Source organism: Pelobates fuscus, chromosome 1 (genome assembly GCF_036172605.1).
Source record: "Pelobates fuscus isolate aPelFus1 chromosome 1, aPelFus1.pri, whole genome shotgun sequence".
NCBI classification, from domain to species: domain Eukaryota; kingdom Metazoa; phylum Chordata; class Amphibia; order Anura; family Pelobatidae; genus Pelobates; species Pelobates fuscus.
The window spans coordinates 143,101,350-143,120,879 of record NC_086317.1 but is presented as its reverse complement, the minus strand read 5'-3'; the positions used below and the strand labels follow the sequence as shown (position 1 = coordinate 143,120,879).

Sequence of the window (19,530 nt, the reverse complement as noted above, 5' to 3'; positions counted from 1 at the left end):
CATCAGTATGCCTCTAAAGGCTGTTCGCTACTAGAGGCATACTAGTGAAGACTTTAAAAAATGTCTAAAGGCAGTGCATCATGGGGCTTCTGGGGGTGCCCCAAGCCTGCCTTGTGAGGGTCATCCAATCAGAGCTTGCCCCTATAACAATTTTATTATAACTATGATCCCCGTTTATATGGTCAGGTCAATATTAGTAAATATTGACTCTGATCAGTATGGAGGTCGTATAGCGCGGAGGAGGCGTATGCCATCCTTGCGTTAAAGTCTGACGCATCTATGTCTGACTCCGACCCTGATTTTGACCATGCCAGGTGCTCAGATACATAACTAGAAACAGTGTCTGCTGCTAGTGATGATGTATCTGTGGCTCATGGCCCCCATGCCATAAGGAGACATGCTGCTCCAGTAGGGAGTGCTGCTGAGGAGTGGGAAGCGCCTCATCGCCAGAGGCCAGATATCCCACCCTTCACGAAAAATCCTGGTATCAATGTGGATGTCGCAGGATTTAGCCTCCAACAGTTTATGGGGGTGTTTCTTGGCGATGATGTATTGGGGAACATTGTTGCCCAAACTAATTTATATACCCATCAGTTCAGTGCTGCAAAGCCTGACTCTTTTTTGGCAAAGCAGCAATGGGCCCCCATCGATGTGCCAGAATTTAAAAAAATCTGGGCATTGACTATGCTGATATGCATCATAAAGAAGCCCTCCAATCTGCTCCTACTGGAGCAGTATCACCATCTGCTCTACCCCCATTTACTCCCATTACTGTCCTAGGGGACACAACAGCCTGTGTCCCCTAGGAAGCATCCCCAGTTTGACAGGCTGTATAAAATCCACCCCCTCATTACCCACTTCGCTGTCAGGTTTGCAGAGGCTTATACACCTGGATGAATCCCTGATTAAGTATAAGGGAAGGCTGGGATTCAAGCAGCATATTCCTTCCAAGCGCTCTAGGTATGGTGTAAAGGTGTATAAGCTCTGTGAGAGCGAGACTAGGTATACTCAGGCCTTCCAGGTGTACGAGGGAAAGGATAGCCACCTTGACCCTCCGGGTTGCCCAGAACATATGAGAACCAGTGGCAAGACCTGATATTCCCCTTGATAAACAAAGGGTACCACTTGTATAGAGACAATTTTTATACAAGTGTCCCTTTGTATAAGCTACTGTACTGTTTTAATACAGTAGCTTGCAGTACAATTAAAAAGAACCGCAGAGGTTTCCCAGGACAACTTGCACGCACCCGGCTACGAAGGCTCTGCACCAAGAGGAGCTGTTGGCAGTAAAGTACAGAGACAAGAAGGATGTGTACCTTCTTACCACCATCCACACTGAGGGGACTGTGGAGGTCTCTGTACGCGGCAGAGCTGAGAGCACAAGGAAGCCAGTGTGCACCAAGGCCTATAACCTGCAAATGGGTGGGGTTGATCTGGCAGATCAGCTGCTGCAGTCCTACCTAATTATACGGAAGACAAGGGCCTGGTACAAAAAGGTTGCAATTTACTTAAAGGATCACTATAGGGTCCCTGGGCCCCTCATGCCTCCATATATATAGCAAAGTCTTACTGTATTCATGCCTGAAGCTGTAGATCTGCATGCGGTTTGCCTCAGAAAAACAAGCAGTCTGCTGACATCAGAAGTGGTGGCCTGATTCAATCACAGTGCTTCCCCATAGGATTGGCGGAGTCTGACAAAGTGGCAGATCAGGGGCAGAGCCAGCACAATTCAAACACAGCCCTGGCCAATCAGCATCTCCTCATAGAGATGAATTGAATCAATGAATCTCTGAGGAAAGTTCAGTGTCTGCATGCAGAGGAAGGAGATACTGAATGTTTGGATGCATTTTAGTCAACCATGACCCAGGAAGGATCTCTAACAGCCATCTGAGGACTGGCCAGTGAAATTATCACTAGGCTGTAATGTAAACACTGCATTTTCTCTAAAAAGATAGTGTTTACAGCAAAAAGACTGAAGGTAATGATTCTACTCACCAGAACAAATGCAATAAGCTGTAGTTGTTCTGGTGACTATAGTGTACCTTTAATGCATCTGCTCCCCAGGCAGTGATGGGAGAGAGCAGAGTTGGGGCTACCCACTTAATTTTTAAAATCCCCCCAGCTGCTACGGCAAATCAGAATTCTCAAAAAAGATGCAGAGTCTGTTTCAAGAGGGGGCAGAGAAAGGACACCGTCTTTTACTGTCCTGATTGCCCTGGACAGCCTGGACTCTGCATTGGGGGGACTGCTTCAAGCAATACCAAACACTGGTCCATTTTATTTATTTTTTTTACATTTGCCGCTCAGTTTTTTTTTTTGGTTAGGTTTACTGTTCCTAAGTTTGTTTGTTTTTACTTTTACTGCGCTAGACTATTTTTATGATCATGCTCAACCTATGCATGGGGGCAATGGGCATGCGTGTACTCAGGAGGCCTTGCTGAAAACAACCTGGAGTGTTTTCTTGCAATAACCAACAACAGGCTCTCCTTAATCACAGTCAAAAAGCAATGTGTGTATAAAAATTAAAATTGCAAAATTACCACCACACACTTTCTCTAATTTTTTGGGCTAATACGGTTGCATCAAAGCACTCCATATACAATACCTTGGGGTGTCTACGTTTCAAATATATACTCTTTTATGGCAATAAATAAAACTGGGGTACGTGATAGGCCTATCAGAAGAAATACTCTCAATTTCAAGTCATTAAATTGTAACTGAACCTTCCCAAAATCCTGGCAATCCTATGCATGGGGGGCATGGGTGTACTCAGGAGGCCTTGCAGAAAACAACCTGGAGTGTTTTCTTGCAATAACCAACAACATGCTCCCCTAAATGAAAAAATGAAAATTGTGTAGGCTTAACTATACAGTGGTAATCTATAGTACTGCAGCAATTCATCATCTCTGCTCAGCCTGTTATTATCAAGTTTGTCTATGTTTAACCCATTAAGGACACATGACGTGTGTGACACGTCATGATTCCCTTTTATTCCAGAAGTTTGGTCCTTAAGGGGTTAAACAGTGCTCACAGTCACCCCAATGTTAAACCTGTATGCATCTTAATGAACGAAAAACACGTAACCAAAGAACACAAATGCTACATATCTGTACCACTATTCAGCATGTTTAAGTGCGCTTGTACGCTTTTGTGGCGGTTGTATATGTTTTTGTACTCACCTGCGCGACAAAATAAAGAATTTACAAAGAAAAAAAAATGAAAATTGAAAAATTACCACCACACATTTTCTCCATTTTTTTTGGCTAAAACGGTTGCATCAAGGCATCAAAACACTCCATATATAATAAAGGTGTCAACTATTCAAATATATGCACTTTCATGGCAAGAAAAGAAATTAGGATATGTAAAAAGGCCCCCAAAAAGAAGATAGGGAAAGAAGATATGTCAAATTTGAAAAACACATGTCAGAAGTTTGGCGTGGCACCCCCAAACAACCCAACAAGCCTATGCATAGGTGGTATCACTGTACTCAGGAGATGTTGCTCAACACATATTGGGGTTATTTGTCAGTAACACAATAGAAACTGAGAATTCATGCCTGAAGTACAATGTGTGTGAAAAATAACACAAAAAATGACTACCCAAAAGGTTGACAAAGACTGGTGGTAGTGCATGGAAAGTGTTAAAATACCACCATTTGAAATACCCTAGGGTGTCTACTTTTCAAAAATATATGGTTTAATGGGGTAAATTACATTGGTCGGCATCAAAAACTTTCCAAATAGGACATGGGTGCATGATGACCAGCTGTGAAAATTCCAAGCTGGAAAACTGGAATGCGCACCTCCAAATAAGGTCTTTTAGCCCCCAGAGAACCCGACACACCTATATATGGGTGGTATCACTGAGATGTTTCTGAACGCATATTGGGGTGATCTTTGGCAGTAACCCTTAAGGTTCTCCGTACATGTATTCTTAAATTGCTATGTGTGTCAAAAAAATCACCAATTATTGATGGTTAAATGGTTGCATGAAGAGAGTCAAAATACCCCAAGTTTAATACCTTCGGTTGTCAGCTTTTAAAAAATATATACATGTGAAGGGTTATTGAGGGATTCCTGACAGATATCACGTAACTTTCGTTAATTCTGAAAAAAATAAAAAATTGTTTGGAAAATAGCAAAGTGCGACTTGTACTTGCAAAGAAAAAAGATAACATGTTAACATTGAGTATTTCTAAACTCAGGACAAAATTTCGAAACTATTTAGCGTGGGTGTTTTTTTTTGCCGGTTATAGATGTGTAACAGATTTTGGGGGCTAAAGTTAGAAAAAAGTGTGTTTTTTTTATTTTTTCATCATATTTAATGATTTTTTTTTTATAGTAAATTATATGATATGATGTAAATGATGGTATCTTTAGAAAGAACATTTAATGGTGAGAAAAAACAGTATATAATATGTGTGGGTACAGTAAATGAGTAAGAGGAAAATTACAGCTAAACACAAACACCGCAGAAATGTGGTAAGAAAATTGAAAAACTGTCTGGTCACTAAGGGGTTAAACAGTCTAACAGCAAGATCTTGCAAGTCACTGTTTAGATTCATTTTCAAGTGTTCTTTACGATGGCATACCAGCAACCTATTTTTATTTGCCTCGTTACAACTTAGAATTGACAAATTTAACAAGTATATCTTAAAAACAGTAAATATGGGATTAAAAAAAAAAAATTATCATCAAGTATAAAATTATGAATTTTTTAAACAAATCCACATTATATTCATTTTCTTTTTTTTGAATGTAATGGTTACCATATTAGTACAGTGGATTAGGTAAAAGACAAGTATGCACATGAGTATCAATAGGCATGTACATATAAAACAGAAACTGTGCTCTATTACACATGCAATAAAAATAGCAAAATTGTCGCTTTGTAGAGCGTAGAGTGTAGTGAGAAATCATGAAACTCATATTTTATCCTCTAAAGAGAATAAAGGTATGTGCATATCTGATTTAAAAAACAAATCTTCCTTACTAAGCTCACACTGGGATTGGTAGAGATAAGTCGCTCTCTTTGATGTCTTCGAAAGAGCGCATTGAGATAACTAAATTAGTATTCCCACTTCAAACAATCACAGCAGTGCTATGAGCGCTCTTTGAAACTAATACATGCAGCAGAGCATTCCAACAGTGCTGACAATTTAATTAAGATGGGCACTTTGTGAACCTAGGCAGTGATGCACAATGAGAACACAATGTGTAGTAACAGAACTTACTGCCTTCCCATGTACAGTGTAGTAAATTCAGTGCGCCTTCCACTCGTTTCCAATGCTGGAGGTGGAAAAAAGCGTACGCTAGAGCTTCGCTGTCGCCGCGCTTCAGGATGTGCTCCGGAGGCATGATCAAACTTTTCATTTCTAGTAAATACTGTAGGAAACAATAAAGGATTTATGTTAACAACGGTATTGTGTAAAATAAACTAAAAACAGTGAAGGTCTCTCTAGGTTTTACACTAGGGACAGTAATTTATATTGACCCAAAATTACATATGTGGCATCTGCATTCTGCACCACATCTTATTCACTAGAAAGGTGGCTGTGCTTTTATTTTACCTCTGCTAAATGCATAATTTTTTTTTTTTTAAAACTATTCATCATACTCAGGATTTAGTTATAAAAATAAACCCTCCACAAACAAATATATGTGCATGTATTTTCTTGAAAATTAACACTTTACGATCTCCCTCAACATGGCCAGCACAGTGTCAAGTTAGTTGGTTGGCAGGATCCGAAGGTTCCAACATTTATTCAGCCCATTAAAGCATCTTGTTTCAATGTTATCTTAGAACCAAACTTTGTTTAGAGCTGGCAATTTTATTTTTAAAAATCAAATGATACAATGCATATTAATGCTTACTAAAAATTTTAACATAATGCTTTGCAGACTATTCATACATGAAAACAAATAAGAACTACCGTATTTACAAAGTGCTTTGTCCATATAGACAAACATTACTGTAGTAGTCTGTTGTACAAAGAAGAGATCTACTGTCAAATTTAGGGATCTGAAGGCTTGAGGGGAAAAAAATATATTAAAAAAACAAAAACAAAAAATAAACCAAATTTTTTTTTGTTCCTTTAATGTCTGTTGAAGATGTGGAGAAAATATTTTATGTTTGCTGCAGATATAAGAGAATTTTCCATAAGGGATTTACTAAGATTAGTGTACAACTGATGGAAAAGACTTACAAATAATTCAATAGACTAGAGCCCTCAAGAGCATCACTACGCATCAACCATTTCACCACAAGTCTTCACTACACTTGCCCCAATTTTTTATGTGTACATTTCTCAGCTTTCTAATTTTGGCTCATCATAAATAAATTCTTTACCTTTTTGTGATACAAATCCAGGACAGTGAAAGATTATAGTCTCTTTGATCATTTCAGCTATTGATTTAGCCAGACTATATTTACCAATCTCCTGACCTCACATCATGAGATTATTTACTAATCTTGCTGGAGGACTGAACACTTTCTTCCTTCTTTAAGCAATGTTGATGAGGTTGGGTAAGGGTCAAGCAAAGCGTGTTTGCTGCATGAGTGGTTCTTTCTGTGCTTGCCCCAGGCCATCGTGCTGGAGGGTGATATGTTAGTTAATCCTCTGTAATCCTCTTTGTTTAACACACCAGTGATGGTCTGCATGGATCTCCTGTGGGAAAACGCCTCATGCGTCCAAGAACCCTCACCCCATGTATTTTAGTCATCTTTTGTTAGGACCGCCCAACATGGATGTGTCAGGCAACCTTCTCACGCAAAAATGGATTTTAACTTGTGAGAAATGTACCCACGGACAAAACATTAGGGACTATACTCTATAACCAGAGATATATGTATCCAGTTAACTGAACAGCTATTTTACCTAGGCTTAATCTGAAGGATTGCTATTAATTTGCCAGACTTATACTTATCTCTGGTTATAAAGATAAGTTTTATAATCTGGCAGGCTTTCACCAAGTTTTCTTTCTTAATAATAGGAATGTAAAGAGTAACATGTTATATACCAAGCAGTACTATTCCAACCAGTAATATGCATGACACGGCTCTTTCATAATATTAGTCCTCTTCGCAGGATTAATGAAAAAAATGTTTACAACAGTTTTAAAGGAACACTGCAAGTGCCATAACCACTCTAGTTTACTGTAGTGGATATGGTATCAAGAGCGTCCTAGTTCCATTGCTCTCTCCTCCCCTAGAGCAACAAGTTCCTTGTAAGTATTTTCAATTACCCCACTGAGTTATGCCCTGCCGTGCACGGGTACTGAGCTTAGTGTTGAAGCTTATGCTTGCAGAGGAGGAGAGGCACTAGCCTTGCATTAAGAGGGCGTGAGGGAAGAAGGTCACGCTAAGCCCTGAGGTAAGCATTACTTAATACAGAGTTCAAGGTATACAGAGCACTCTGATAGTAGCTCAGAACCAGGTCCGCCTGGTGGGTCGCGATGGCCATGGCTCGACAGAGGCTTATGCAGGGCCGGCACTATTCAAGCACTGGACCTGCTGTGTACTTTGAGGGCCAGTAGACCGATAAAATATATTCCCCACCGAGAGGGTGGGATGACACGAGAGCTATAACCCTGCTACTCCACTGGGTTCTTACTCTTGCAAGGTCAGAGCGTTGCCGTGGTTACCAGAGTGAACTCTAGCCGGAGGAGCCGCATGGTAGAGTTCACTCACCACGAGGACCACCAGGATTTACAGCAAAGCCCCCCTCCCTGGGCAAAGGTAAGAAGGGAGGGGGATATACAGTGTGTATATATATATTTTTTTTTAAATACATATATTTGCCTTAATTTGCACACCTACACAACTCTGGATCCCACACACACAAACCCATATACACACTGAGTGCGCTGCATGCGCACACACACACTAGATCTATACACACTAAATCCCCTACACACAAAAGATCCCCTATAAGCACTCACTGAACCACCTGCAAACACATACTCTGAAGACTCTGAATCTGCATACACTAGATGCCATGTAAGCAAACACACTACATCACTTATACACACACATATATACTACAGCCCCTGTAATCACACACACTCTCACTCTCTACAGCCCCTAGTCACACATATTATACCACACAAACTACAGGGCTCTGTGCATGGTCTGCCCTGGAAGAGCATTTAAACAACATGCTCATTTTGAGAGGGGGTGTGTTTGTCATTTGTGATGACAAAACACCCCCTCTCTGGCTTTGCCCCCTGCTCAGTGTGCCTCTGTGATTCAAAATAGTCAGGGCCAAAAAAAATGTCCCAGTCCTTCCCTGCTTAAAATTGCAGCAACTTGTAAAAATCACTGTCCCACAAAGCAATCAATCAGGCAGCAAAAAATATTCAGTTCCGGCTGAATGATATCAACAATATCAAGTTGTGTGCTGCGGCAAAGCTCTCTCTCCTCCAAGGATCTGCCAATTGCTGCACAAAACCCAGTTTGCGCACAGGAACATATGGGATAAACCTGTACTTTACAGAAGTTTTTGGACTTAAAATAGACCCAAAAAACGAAAATGCAGACACTTCTGTTTGGGGTCTCTTACTGGCTGGGGAAGCTGTTGGTAGCTGGCCAGGCAGACCCACTAAAGAGTGCATTAGCAGAGAACTTTAAATGTAGGAATCTTTATCACTATATGTAATACTTTATCTATATAATGAATTCAAATTTGGTATTTTTTTTTCTCTGTAGCTTACCTTTAACTATTACACTATGAAAAAGTGAATAAACACTATGGCAACAGGTTTTCTCTCCGCTGATCAGAAAAATATATATTCTAAAGCTTTCAGAATGATGTGTGTGTTTTAAAGATGTGTGCAACGGATCAAAGGAAAGATATATTTACAGCAAAACTTTAAAAAAAAGACTGGTTAGTAAAAGCATTTTAAAAATAGATCTGGCTTCAATAAAATATACCAAAAAAGTAATTTTTAACATCTAGTGGTTTTAGATTTTTACAAATATATATATATATATATATATATATAAAATGCACACCACTCTAGTATTGTAGTTCGATCTGTAGGACCGCACATTGCAGAGAATAAAAGTGAATTACAAGCTTTTAAGCTGCAATATGTTTTGGTTGATGTTCCACCAGTTGACCAAAGGTCTTGTCTCTCGAGGCAGTAAAAGACCCTGCTTCTATATATATTTTTTTTTTTTTTTTTTTTTTTTAGAAATCTGGCACTGTACCTCAAAATACGAAAATAAAAATAACTACGGTGCTGCAAAGCGTAATATGTAACAAAATAACAAAGGATGAGCGCACTCGTTGGATTTTCAAAAGGTCAATATATTTTAAAAATAGGGACAATCGACGTTCCGACCCGCTGGTCTTTATAAAGATCAAGGTCTTGATTTTGAGATATATTATTTTGTGTGTGTGTATATGTATATATATATATATATATATATATATATATACACATATACACACACACACACACAGTGGGACCTTGGTTAACATAATTTTCGGTTTACAAATGAAAATCCATTGAAAATAATGCTTCGGTTTACACACTTTTTTTTCCACAGTACAAAGCAAGATTCCCTAGGGTGCATTGCACCTGGGAGGTTTATAGCACCGCCCCCTGCATGCTGGAGCCTGTGGGTAGCATGTGGCATCGAGTGGAGGTGTTGGAGCGGCTTTTGCATAGAGTTTTGGAGCCATTCTGGAAATTGTTTGCAATTGTTTTGGGACTTTTTGGTGCATTTCTCAAGCTGTGGAAAGGTAGGGAGCTGAGCTTTGTTGTTTGCATGCATTTTATTGTGTGTTCTACATTGTGGGTTGGTTCCCATGCCAACTCATTTTGACTTTTTTCCTGACCTCCAGAACGGATTAATTGGTTTTCAATGCATTCCTATAGGAAACCGTGTTTTGGTTTACAATTTTTTTGCAATAAGAAACGTCCCGGAGAACGCATTAAATTTGTAAACCGAGATCCCACTTATATATATACACAGACATACATATACATATATAGATATATACACAGACATACATACATACACACCCGCAAACACACACTACCCCTACACTGCACTAAACTCTCATGAAAGGCAGCATACCGGTAGTTTTGCAACATTTTTGCCCACTGAGAAAAAGCCTGCATCTAGTTTCAAAATTCTAAAGAAAAATTTTTTCAGCTAGAAAATATACTGTACTGCAAGAAGTAACAAATTGTTGCAGAAATTAAGAATTTGGTGGTCATACATAAAGCTTTGATCTCTGTGAGCACAAGTTACCAGTGTGGCAGCTAAAAAAAAAAAAAAAAAAAAATCAGAAAATACAAGTTCAAGTGCAAAGTTATGCTGGTTTTATTTTTTGTTATTCTCCATCAGCTATAAGAATAATGGGTAACATTACATAGCTCATTGACATATGCGTGCTGACACACATACTGTAGTCGTAAAATAAAGGTTCAGAGATGGAGAATGTGTGCGCAAAGTTCAAAAGTTCACCGTGCTTCTACTGATTTACTGCTAGAAACTATATTTTATGTCCTAAATTACAGTGCTTTTTCCCAGTACAGGGAGAACTGCAGATTCCTCATGAAATTATCATCGTTTCTGGATTTAAATGGCTGATGATATCATCCTATTAAACCCAGAGGATATTTATGAGAAGGACTGAGACGCCACCAAAGTTGAGAATATCGTTTTTGTGAAATCATGTGAAGCTCAGTGACAAAAATCTCCCCCCCCCCCAAAAGCATAATCAAGAGTTTTTAGACGCCCCACATGGGAACAATTTAAGGTACTATGTGTTTTAAAGGAGGCAAGTTTTTCTTTTTCCTTCTTTAAGAGATGCCTTTCTCTCTATAGTTAAGAGGCTTTGTTAACCTTTCACCTCTTAAGACATCCGGCTTATTGCTAAAACAGTAGTTTCCCAATAAGGGGGAAAATGCCTTTCACATTTTTAATTAAGCAGCACGATGCTGAGTATTTGTGTCATAATAACAGTGCATTTTATTTTCTTAGATGTTTGTTTTCCATTTTAAGATTGTGTTCACTTGTTCTCCGTAGTCAACTTCTATACAATCACCACCTATTTAGGCGGACTATATTAAAGAGGAAGTTTACACAATTTGGAGTCCAGGATCATTTATAAAACATAGCCCGTTGAAGAAGAATTGTATCCCATCACGCAACAGTAATCTGAGCACATTCTGAATAAAAAAAAAAATGTTATTTATATATATATTGCACAAATAAAATACAAGCAATTTTATGCGTTCTGGCATTTTGGTCTAGAGATTTGGTACATCTATATTACAAATATAAGTAAATTGGAGAAAGAAACAAGCTCCTCCAGAGGGTAGTGAGTCTAATGTATATTCACACACAGGTAGAAAATAAAACCTTTAGATTAAATAATGTTTTATCTATCCATTAGCTAGGGTCCAGACGGTCTATGATAAGTCTAGAGAAGGGGTCAGTAAGCTTTTTCGTATGGGGGCCGAATGCCAGGTTTACTAATAGATGGAGGGACGCCTTCACCTATTAGCTGAAAATGTAAGATAATGATAGTAAATGGTTCCCTAATTTAATATTCTTAAGTGTAACGGTCATATTTAAGGATACCAAATTAGAGAGCTATCTACTAAACAACTGAAAGCACAAATTAAGAAAAGTTCCTGAATTAAGTTTGATATTTTAACTGTTTAGTAGATAGCTCCCTCATGTACTATGCTTATATGGGACTGCCATATTTAAAGTGACAATATAGTCACCAGAACAACTACAGCTTATTGTATTTGTTATGGTGAGTAGAATCATTCCCTTTAGGCTTTTTGCAGTAAACACCGTCTTTTCCAAGAAAATGTAGTGGTAACATTACAGCCTAGTGATATCTCCACTGGCCATCAGTATTCATTTTGGTGGCAAATTACAATTTAGTTTTAGTCACTGTCTTTTGACTAAAAAGCCAGTTTAGTTTAAGTCATATTTTAGTCATCTGAATTGTTTTAGTTTTAGTCGACTAAATCTCCAGTTAACTTTTTTTTTTTCTTTATTCTTTAGTTTTGTTGTGCAGGGTAGTACATGCATGCTTGCAATGCCACAATAGCGATTACAAGGCAGACAGAAATCTGGTACTGGCACCTTCCTGGGCTGTCTTAGGCTGCTTGACCAGATGCCTTTAATTTTATCATGGGCATCTGCGGACCTGAAAACTGCAGGGGGTGCTTTATCAAGGTTCAATAATTGGCAATACACAAACAAAAGCATTTTTAAACCTTATACAGTTCGAGACAGCATGGGAATTTGCTTATTGCTGCTTAAATCAGTGCTCTCATATCAAGCGAAATTGATGTATCACTGAACTTTCTAGTTGAATCTAAACCATAGATAACCCAAAAGTTAAAAAAGTAGTAAAAAAGAAACCACTTCAACAATATAACATATATAATATAGAAATATTTTTTTTTCACAAAAAAAAAAAATCAATCACAATAAGCATGTATGCATTTTTTTTTCCATGTTTTCTGTGTGGGGAAGTGAAAAAATAATAGCTTGCAGAAGTTGTAAACCTGGTTTTTGCAGTTTTTGCAAGGCCTCCCCTTCTTCTGCAGCACAGACTCTCAGCCTATGCTAGTCTATTAACCAATCAAAAGCCTCTTATTGAGAAGATGCTCTAACCTGTCACTTCCGCTATGGAAACAAAAGACAATCTTCATGCCTATCTAATTGATAGCTGGGTAGATGTTGCGGCATACACTTCTAAAATTGCCAATTTCTAGATACATACGCACTTTTATTAATTACAAAAAATTTTTTTAACTCAGACACAGTGCTTTGTGTTTGTTTATATCATTTGAATCTCATCTCTACTAATTGGATATGAATATGGCTCCCAGTATCCACTTTCTATTTATTGTTGCTATGTAGTAGGTCCAGTATTCCATGCTGTAGTGCGAGATGCACCTCTTGGACAATAACACTGATCAACCACAACATTAAAACCACTGACAGGTGAAGTGACCAACATTGATTATATTGTTACAATGGCACCTGTCTAGGAATGGAATATATTGGGCAGCAAGTGAAGTCAGTTCTTGAATTCCATGTGTTGGATGCCCATTGATGTGGCGTGCGAAGGCTAGCCCATCTGATTCAATGACACAGAAAAGCTGCAATAGCTCAATCTTTGCTAAAAAAAAAATAGCTGAAAAATGTAATGCTGGCCACGATACAAAGATGTCTGAGCACACAGTGCATCACAGTTTGTTATGTATGAGGCTGCGTCGCTGTTGACTAGTCAGAGTGCCCATGATGACCCTTATTGAAAGTGCAGTGAGGGCGTGAGCTCCAGAACTGGACCAAAGGAAGAAGGTCGCCGGGTCTAATGAATCACATTTTCTTTTACTTTAGGCAGATGGCCAGATGCGTGTGCATCGTTTACCTGGGTAGTAGTTGGCAGCAGGATGCACAATGGGAAGAAAGCAGGCCAGCGGAGGCAGTGTTTTGTTTTGGGCAATGTTCTACTGGGAAACCTTTTGTCCTGGCACTCATGTGGATGTTACTTTGACATTTACCACCTACCTAGAGCATGTAGTACCCCTGTACACCCCTTCATGACAATGGTGTTCCCACTTTCCGCAGGATAATGTACCCAGCCACACATGAAAAATTGCCTTGACATACAAATTACCAGATTTCAATTAAATTGAGCATCTGTGTGATGTGCTGGAACAGCAAATCCAATCCATGAAAGCACTACCTCGCAACTTACAGGGCTTAAAGGATCTGTTGATCATTTTATGATACCAGATACTACAAGACACATTCAGAGGTCTTGGAGTCCATGCCTCGGCGCATCAGAGCGGTTTTGGCAGCACCAGGGGGACCTACACAATTTTAGGTGCTTTTAATGTTGTGGCTAATCTGTGCACATTGCTCTGAACTGAAAACTGTTTTATCATGGACACAATTAATGCAATTCATATGAACATAAACATTTCAGTTGATATGTGCCTTTACAACCATGTTCAAATACATATACAAAACACATTAGTTTAATATACAAGGAAAGATGATCCCACACACTGTGATTCAGACCACCCCCTTGGCCAGTTGCTTTCAAGCTGCAGAATTAAAGCTACAATCTAAAAGTACAGTAAATTAAATATACCGTAACTTTACAATAAAGAATGTTTATAACTTGTCTTGTTAAAATCCCACTGAGATATATAAATGAAAATGCTTTTCTATAATCATTTAATTCTTATGTGACTGCACTGAATTTTAACCCCTCTCTCCCTCATCGAGGAAAAAGGCTGGGATTTTTACCCATACACTCAGAGAGTCCACCTGCATGTGTTCATAACCACAAATATAGAAGTACAAAAACTGAATACAGCTTAATTTGTTATGCTAGCTAGACTGACAAATATTTAATATTGAACTAAAGTTTAACCAGACTGTCAATGGTTTAACAGTGCGAAAGATAATGACACGGGGGGCATACTTCTCATGCTTATTAACTTTATTTCTATATCAATGATCTCTGTATCTGTTTGTATATGATTTTTATCCCTCTCTATCCCTTGAAAGGCAAAGGACAAAGACAATCTTGTCTGAGACGGTCTACTGCAAAATTGTCCTTCTCTTGATCATTCATGCAAACAAGCAACAATTTCTCCCAGCAATTAGCTATCCCCCTGTATGCTTTATTAAAGTAGACAGGCAGACAAAGTATTGGAAAATCTACTGCAGCTCATACTGCGTGACACTTTGAATTTGGGTTAACCCTTACATTTCAAAGGGGGCCACAATGCAAACTGCTTTTTCATATAATCAGAACAAGGATTTTCAGTTCATAGTTTAACGTAATATTTTATATGCATAATGTGACATTTACCCATCTTTTTTGATCACCTCTCAAACCCATTAGCGAAAAAAAAGTCCCAGATAGGCTTGATGTGTCTCTTTCCATGATATGTGAAACAAAAATGCTGTCCATTCGATTTGTGCACTAAACAGTTATGTTATGAAGAAAACACTTAATTCAAAATAAAATTATGAATTCACCCGAATGCACTTTTTAGTGATTAAACCTGTACTTGATCACCAGAAACAATATATAAAGAAATAATGGAATGGAATAAAAGGTGACTTACACAGCATGTGAAAATACTACATTGTGTTGTTAAGACACCCACACAACTTTGCACATATGAGAAAGAAGGAATGTGCATTTTACGTTATGATTTTCGAAAATGTGACATGGTGATTTTTTTTTTTATAAAGATGCAGATAGGAGCCGCACTCAATTCCGGCGAACACTCGGTGCAATGGAACAGGATCAGCAATCCCACAATGATAAGGCAACAAAAAGAAAATCTCCAGGCACTCGGGGAGTTCAAGCTGCAGTCGGATTTAATGACAGAAAAAAGAAAAGCAACACTTCGACCTGCCAAGAGGTGTTTATACTTGACAAAGACCTCTTGGCAGGTCGAAACATTGCTTTTATTTTTTCTGCTAACTGGTGGTCCTAAAATTCCACAGTAGAGCTACACTGCTGAGATGGAGGCCAAAAGTAAAGGAAAAGTGTCTGCATATATATTCCCGGACCATATAAAATGAGGAAACACCACTAAAAGCTGATAAGTGAATAAGGGTAGGTCTAGTGATAAACGTAATATGCATTATATAAATCCATGGAAGTGAATTTTAAAAAAAAATTATTGTCTTAGTCCTGCCATTATTGTCTTAGTCCTGGATTGATGCCAGGCAGGGAGTGTACCTCCACCAGGTGCAGGCCTGACTATCACCGGTAGCCAGGGTGGGTTCTGCTGCTTACAGGGAGGTGGGAGGAGCAACTGCACACCTCTAGCTGCTGGTAATCAGTGCTGTGTATGAGTGTTAGAGAATGTGAACTTAGTATGTGTAGGGTCAGTAAGTGAATGTGTGTCAGTGTGCTTGTGTATGGGCTAGAGTATATATGTATCAAAGTGTATTCCAATCACACAAACACAACCACACGCACATTACACAAAGCCAGCAAAGGTCATGCACAGTCAGTACTTACCAGGCACACAAACACAACCACACGCACATTACACACAGCCAGCATAGGCCATGCACCGTCAATACTTACCATTCACACATGACACACAGCTAATACACACCATACCGACAACCAGCAAACACAAGCACACTCAATACTCAGCACACACACACCAAAGGTACTACACACAGAAAGAGAAATGGCAGAGGGTGAGACAGAGCACTTCACAAAACTGAATTTTTGCAAAATTAATCCATATGGCAAAACTGAGGCTAAAATAGCCATGTTGTGACTATAGCAGAGTTAGAAATTTTTTCCAGATCAGCTATTTTTGCCTCAATTTTCCACTTAGATTGTAAAAATTCAGAGCTTGGCAAATTGGCTATGTCAATGGCCAGGGCATTTGGCAGCAGCCCCAATCTTTACAATTGAAATTATTTTGTGTCAGGACAAATAAGTGAGTGGGCTAACACTCACTTCGACAACAAGATTTGTTGTCCCTTAGACAACGAGATTTGTTTTAAAATAATTTCACATGCCTGAAATCACATGACAGTGAAGTGTGGATTATGGAAAAAGGCCAATCATTTAATACAAAATTAGTACATGGCCTAACGGTTATTTCAACACATAGATCATGTTTCCAAATCCTGTAGCGCAGGGATAGGCAACCTTTGGCAATCCAGATGTTGTGAACTACAATCCCCCATAATGCTCTTACACGTATATTGTTGGCAAAGCATCATGGAGGGTGTAGTCCAAAACATCTGGAGTGCCGAAGGTTGCCTATGCCTGCTGTAGCGCATGGTTGGTGACAACATACTTTATATCTCATAATGCCCAGGCCCAGTTTGACTGCTAGCATGCAGTAAGGAGTCCTTAGTCTCAGAGAACCCTGGTCTACGTTAAATTAGTGGGTGTTTGCTCTTGAATGGCATTTGCAACATAAAAGATTTTATTTTAGTGCTCTCCTGAGCCGAATTAATTTGCAAATGCCACCTGGGTGTTTATCTCACACTAAACTCAAGCACAGATTATGTATTCCACTTGGGGGATGAGAGATTTTGCAATTCTGAATTCCATTCAAAAATGGTATTTGCTGACTAGGTAATAAACAAACTGTAAAAAGTAAAAAAAAAAAAAAAAAGTAAAGCAATAAAACAAAACCCCTAAAAAGGTATAAAATGTGACTTATATAGATACTTTTTTCACAGATGAGAAAGAATGAATACATATGTTATCTTTTGATTTTGGAAAATATTTATGATGTATCATCGTAATTATGGTGCAATTACTAAGTAAGAGACATGGGGGAATTCTGAATGGTAAATAGATCAAACTATTAGTAATTCTCACACTCAATCTACACACTCTGGAAAATCTAGATGTTCGTTTGTCGGTGTGAATCATTGGAATTCATAGCTGCCTCTCTCACAAAAACCCACAAATGAGGTCTGTTAGAAATGTTAGCTCCCACTCATTACTTCCCCAAATCACACTTACACATTTTCACAAAGGAGGGAGATTGACAAGTCTTCTACTTCTAAAGATAGAAGAAAAGGCTTTATTTATGGTTATACTAAATCGTAACTTCAGTGGAAATTATACCACTGAGCAAACATTGAAAATCATCTACAATTTGTGTTAAATAAAATTGTTCAAGCCACGTTTCAGTTTTCTTTTTAATGTATATTAAAGATATAACATCTGACATTAAAACCCACTTCAATCAAGGCACAACCAGGCTAATGCTGGCTATTGGAGAAGGAGAAACAATACAGTGTAAAGTTTATAAAAGTGATTGACATGGAGTCAAGATGGAGGCGATCAGATCCAGGGTAGAGCTAAATACAGATTTCTACATTCACTTTTGTTTTCCATAACTCCCAAATGCATATCTGTTAAACAGAGGGTACAGGTAAAGGCAATATTAAAAATTCTGGGAAGCGATGGAGAAGTATAGCAGTTTGGTGCATCACATGAATCTAATGAGTGAATAAAGCAAGAAGTCTTGCACAGGGTATGAATAAAAGAAAAACAAAAATCACCAGCAATTTCTAGTAACACTGCAGGAGCTGATCTAACGTTCTACTTAAATAGCAAACTCGTGGTACCAAGCATATTCATTGTTTTGGGAAAGGCAAATAGTATGTCACATAATTCCTTTAATAGGCTTCCTCACAAACCACTAGTGATAAGAAATAAAATAAAACTGGAGCCAATGGTGGACAAAAATTACTCAGAAATACTTGAGAGGCACATTAGGAGCTTTCCTGAGAGCCCATTGGCTGGGCTTAAACCCAGACAAGAAACATGGACTTTTTATTCTGCAGTCTTATTTTCCTTAATGTGATGGTGAGAATCCGTAAGCTTATGGGGGTTATGACCAAATGGTTCTAATGAACTCTACCTGACTTTCTGCATTTTATGTTATCAGCCCAAGAGATATAAATGTGTTACTTGAATTACATTTTAATTGAAGTGTTTCACCATGTGCCTGGTTTAGTGCATTGAAAATCCATTACCACATACATCCCATAGGTTTCTAGACTTCAAGCCCTTTGAGGGGAAGCTCAGTAAAAGAAAGACATTTTAGCCACTAAATGTGAGAAAATTGTTCTAATCTCATCTTTATTTCCTTTTAGAAGATCTGGTATCCACTGTCAGTCATGAGCTCTACCTTTAACAGGGCTATTCTGCACCTGAAAAATACCTTCATAGCACAATTTTTTCTACTATTTATGTCAGTTTTTAAGCTGTCTTTAAAATAAGTTTCTGATGAGCCTTGGACGTCCAAGGCTCATTGTTGTTGAAAGCGCAGTCAAGATGTGAGCATCAGAATTAGACTATAAAGCAATGGAAGGTAGTTGTCTGGTCTGATGAATCTTGTTTTTTTTTCTAGATCAGGTGGATGGCCGGGTGCTAGTGCATCGTTAATCTGAGGAAGAGATGGCAGCAGGATGCACTAGGGGAAGAAGGGAGGCCGGTGGATGCCGTGTTAAGTTTTGGGCAATATTCTGCTGGGAAACTTTGACATGTACCACACACCCAAAGATTGTTGTAAACCATGTACATTCCTTCATGACAATGGTGTTCCCTGATGTCAGTGGTCTCTTTCAGCAGGATAATGCACCCTGCTATACTGCGAAAATTGTTCAGGAATGGTTTAAGGAACATGAAAGAGTTGAAGATGTTGCCTTGGCCTCCAAGTCCCAGATCTTAATCCAATTGAGCAATTGCGGGAACAACAAATCCGATCCAAGGAGGCATCATCTTGCAACTTGAAGGACTTACAGGATATGTTGATCAAGTTGTTAATATTAGGCAGGTGGTTTTAATTTTGTAGCTGATTAGTGTGTATGCAGGTATGTACATACATATATATATATATATATATATATATATATATATATATATACACATACATACATACATACACACACACTTAAAGTGACTCATCGGTAACTCATCAGTGCAAGCCTGAAAAGTCCACATGCCAG

General features: G+C 38.6%; 1 protein-coding gene across 1 annotated transcript in view; it reads right to left on the bottom strand.

Annotated features, from left to right (window-relative positions):
- Positions 1-19,530, bottom strand: part of ST7L (suppression of tumorigenicity 7 like) — a 156,254-nt gene that overhangs the window by 63,825 nt on the left and 72,899 nt on the right. The window contains exon 12 of the mRNA XM_063450783.1: positions 5,237-5,387. Within this exon, the coding sequence (XP_063306853.1) occupies positions 5,237-5,387 (151 nt within the window). The remainder of the gene's footprint in view (positions 1-5,236; positions 5,388-19,530) is intronic.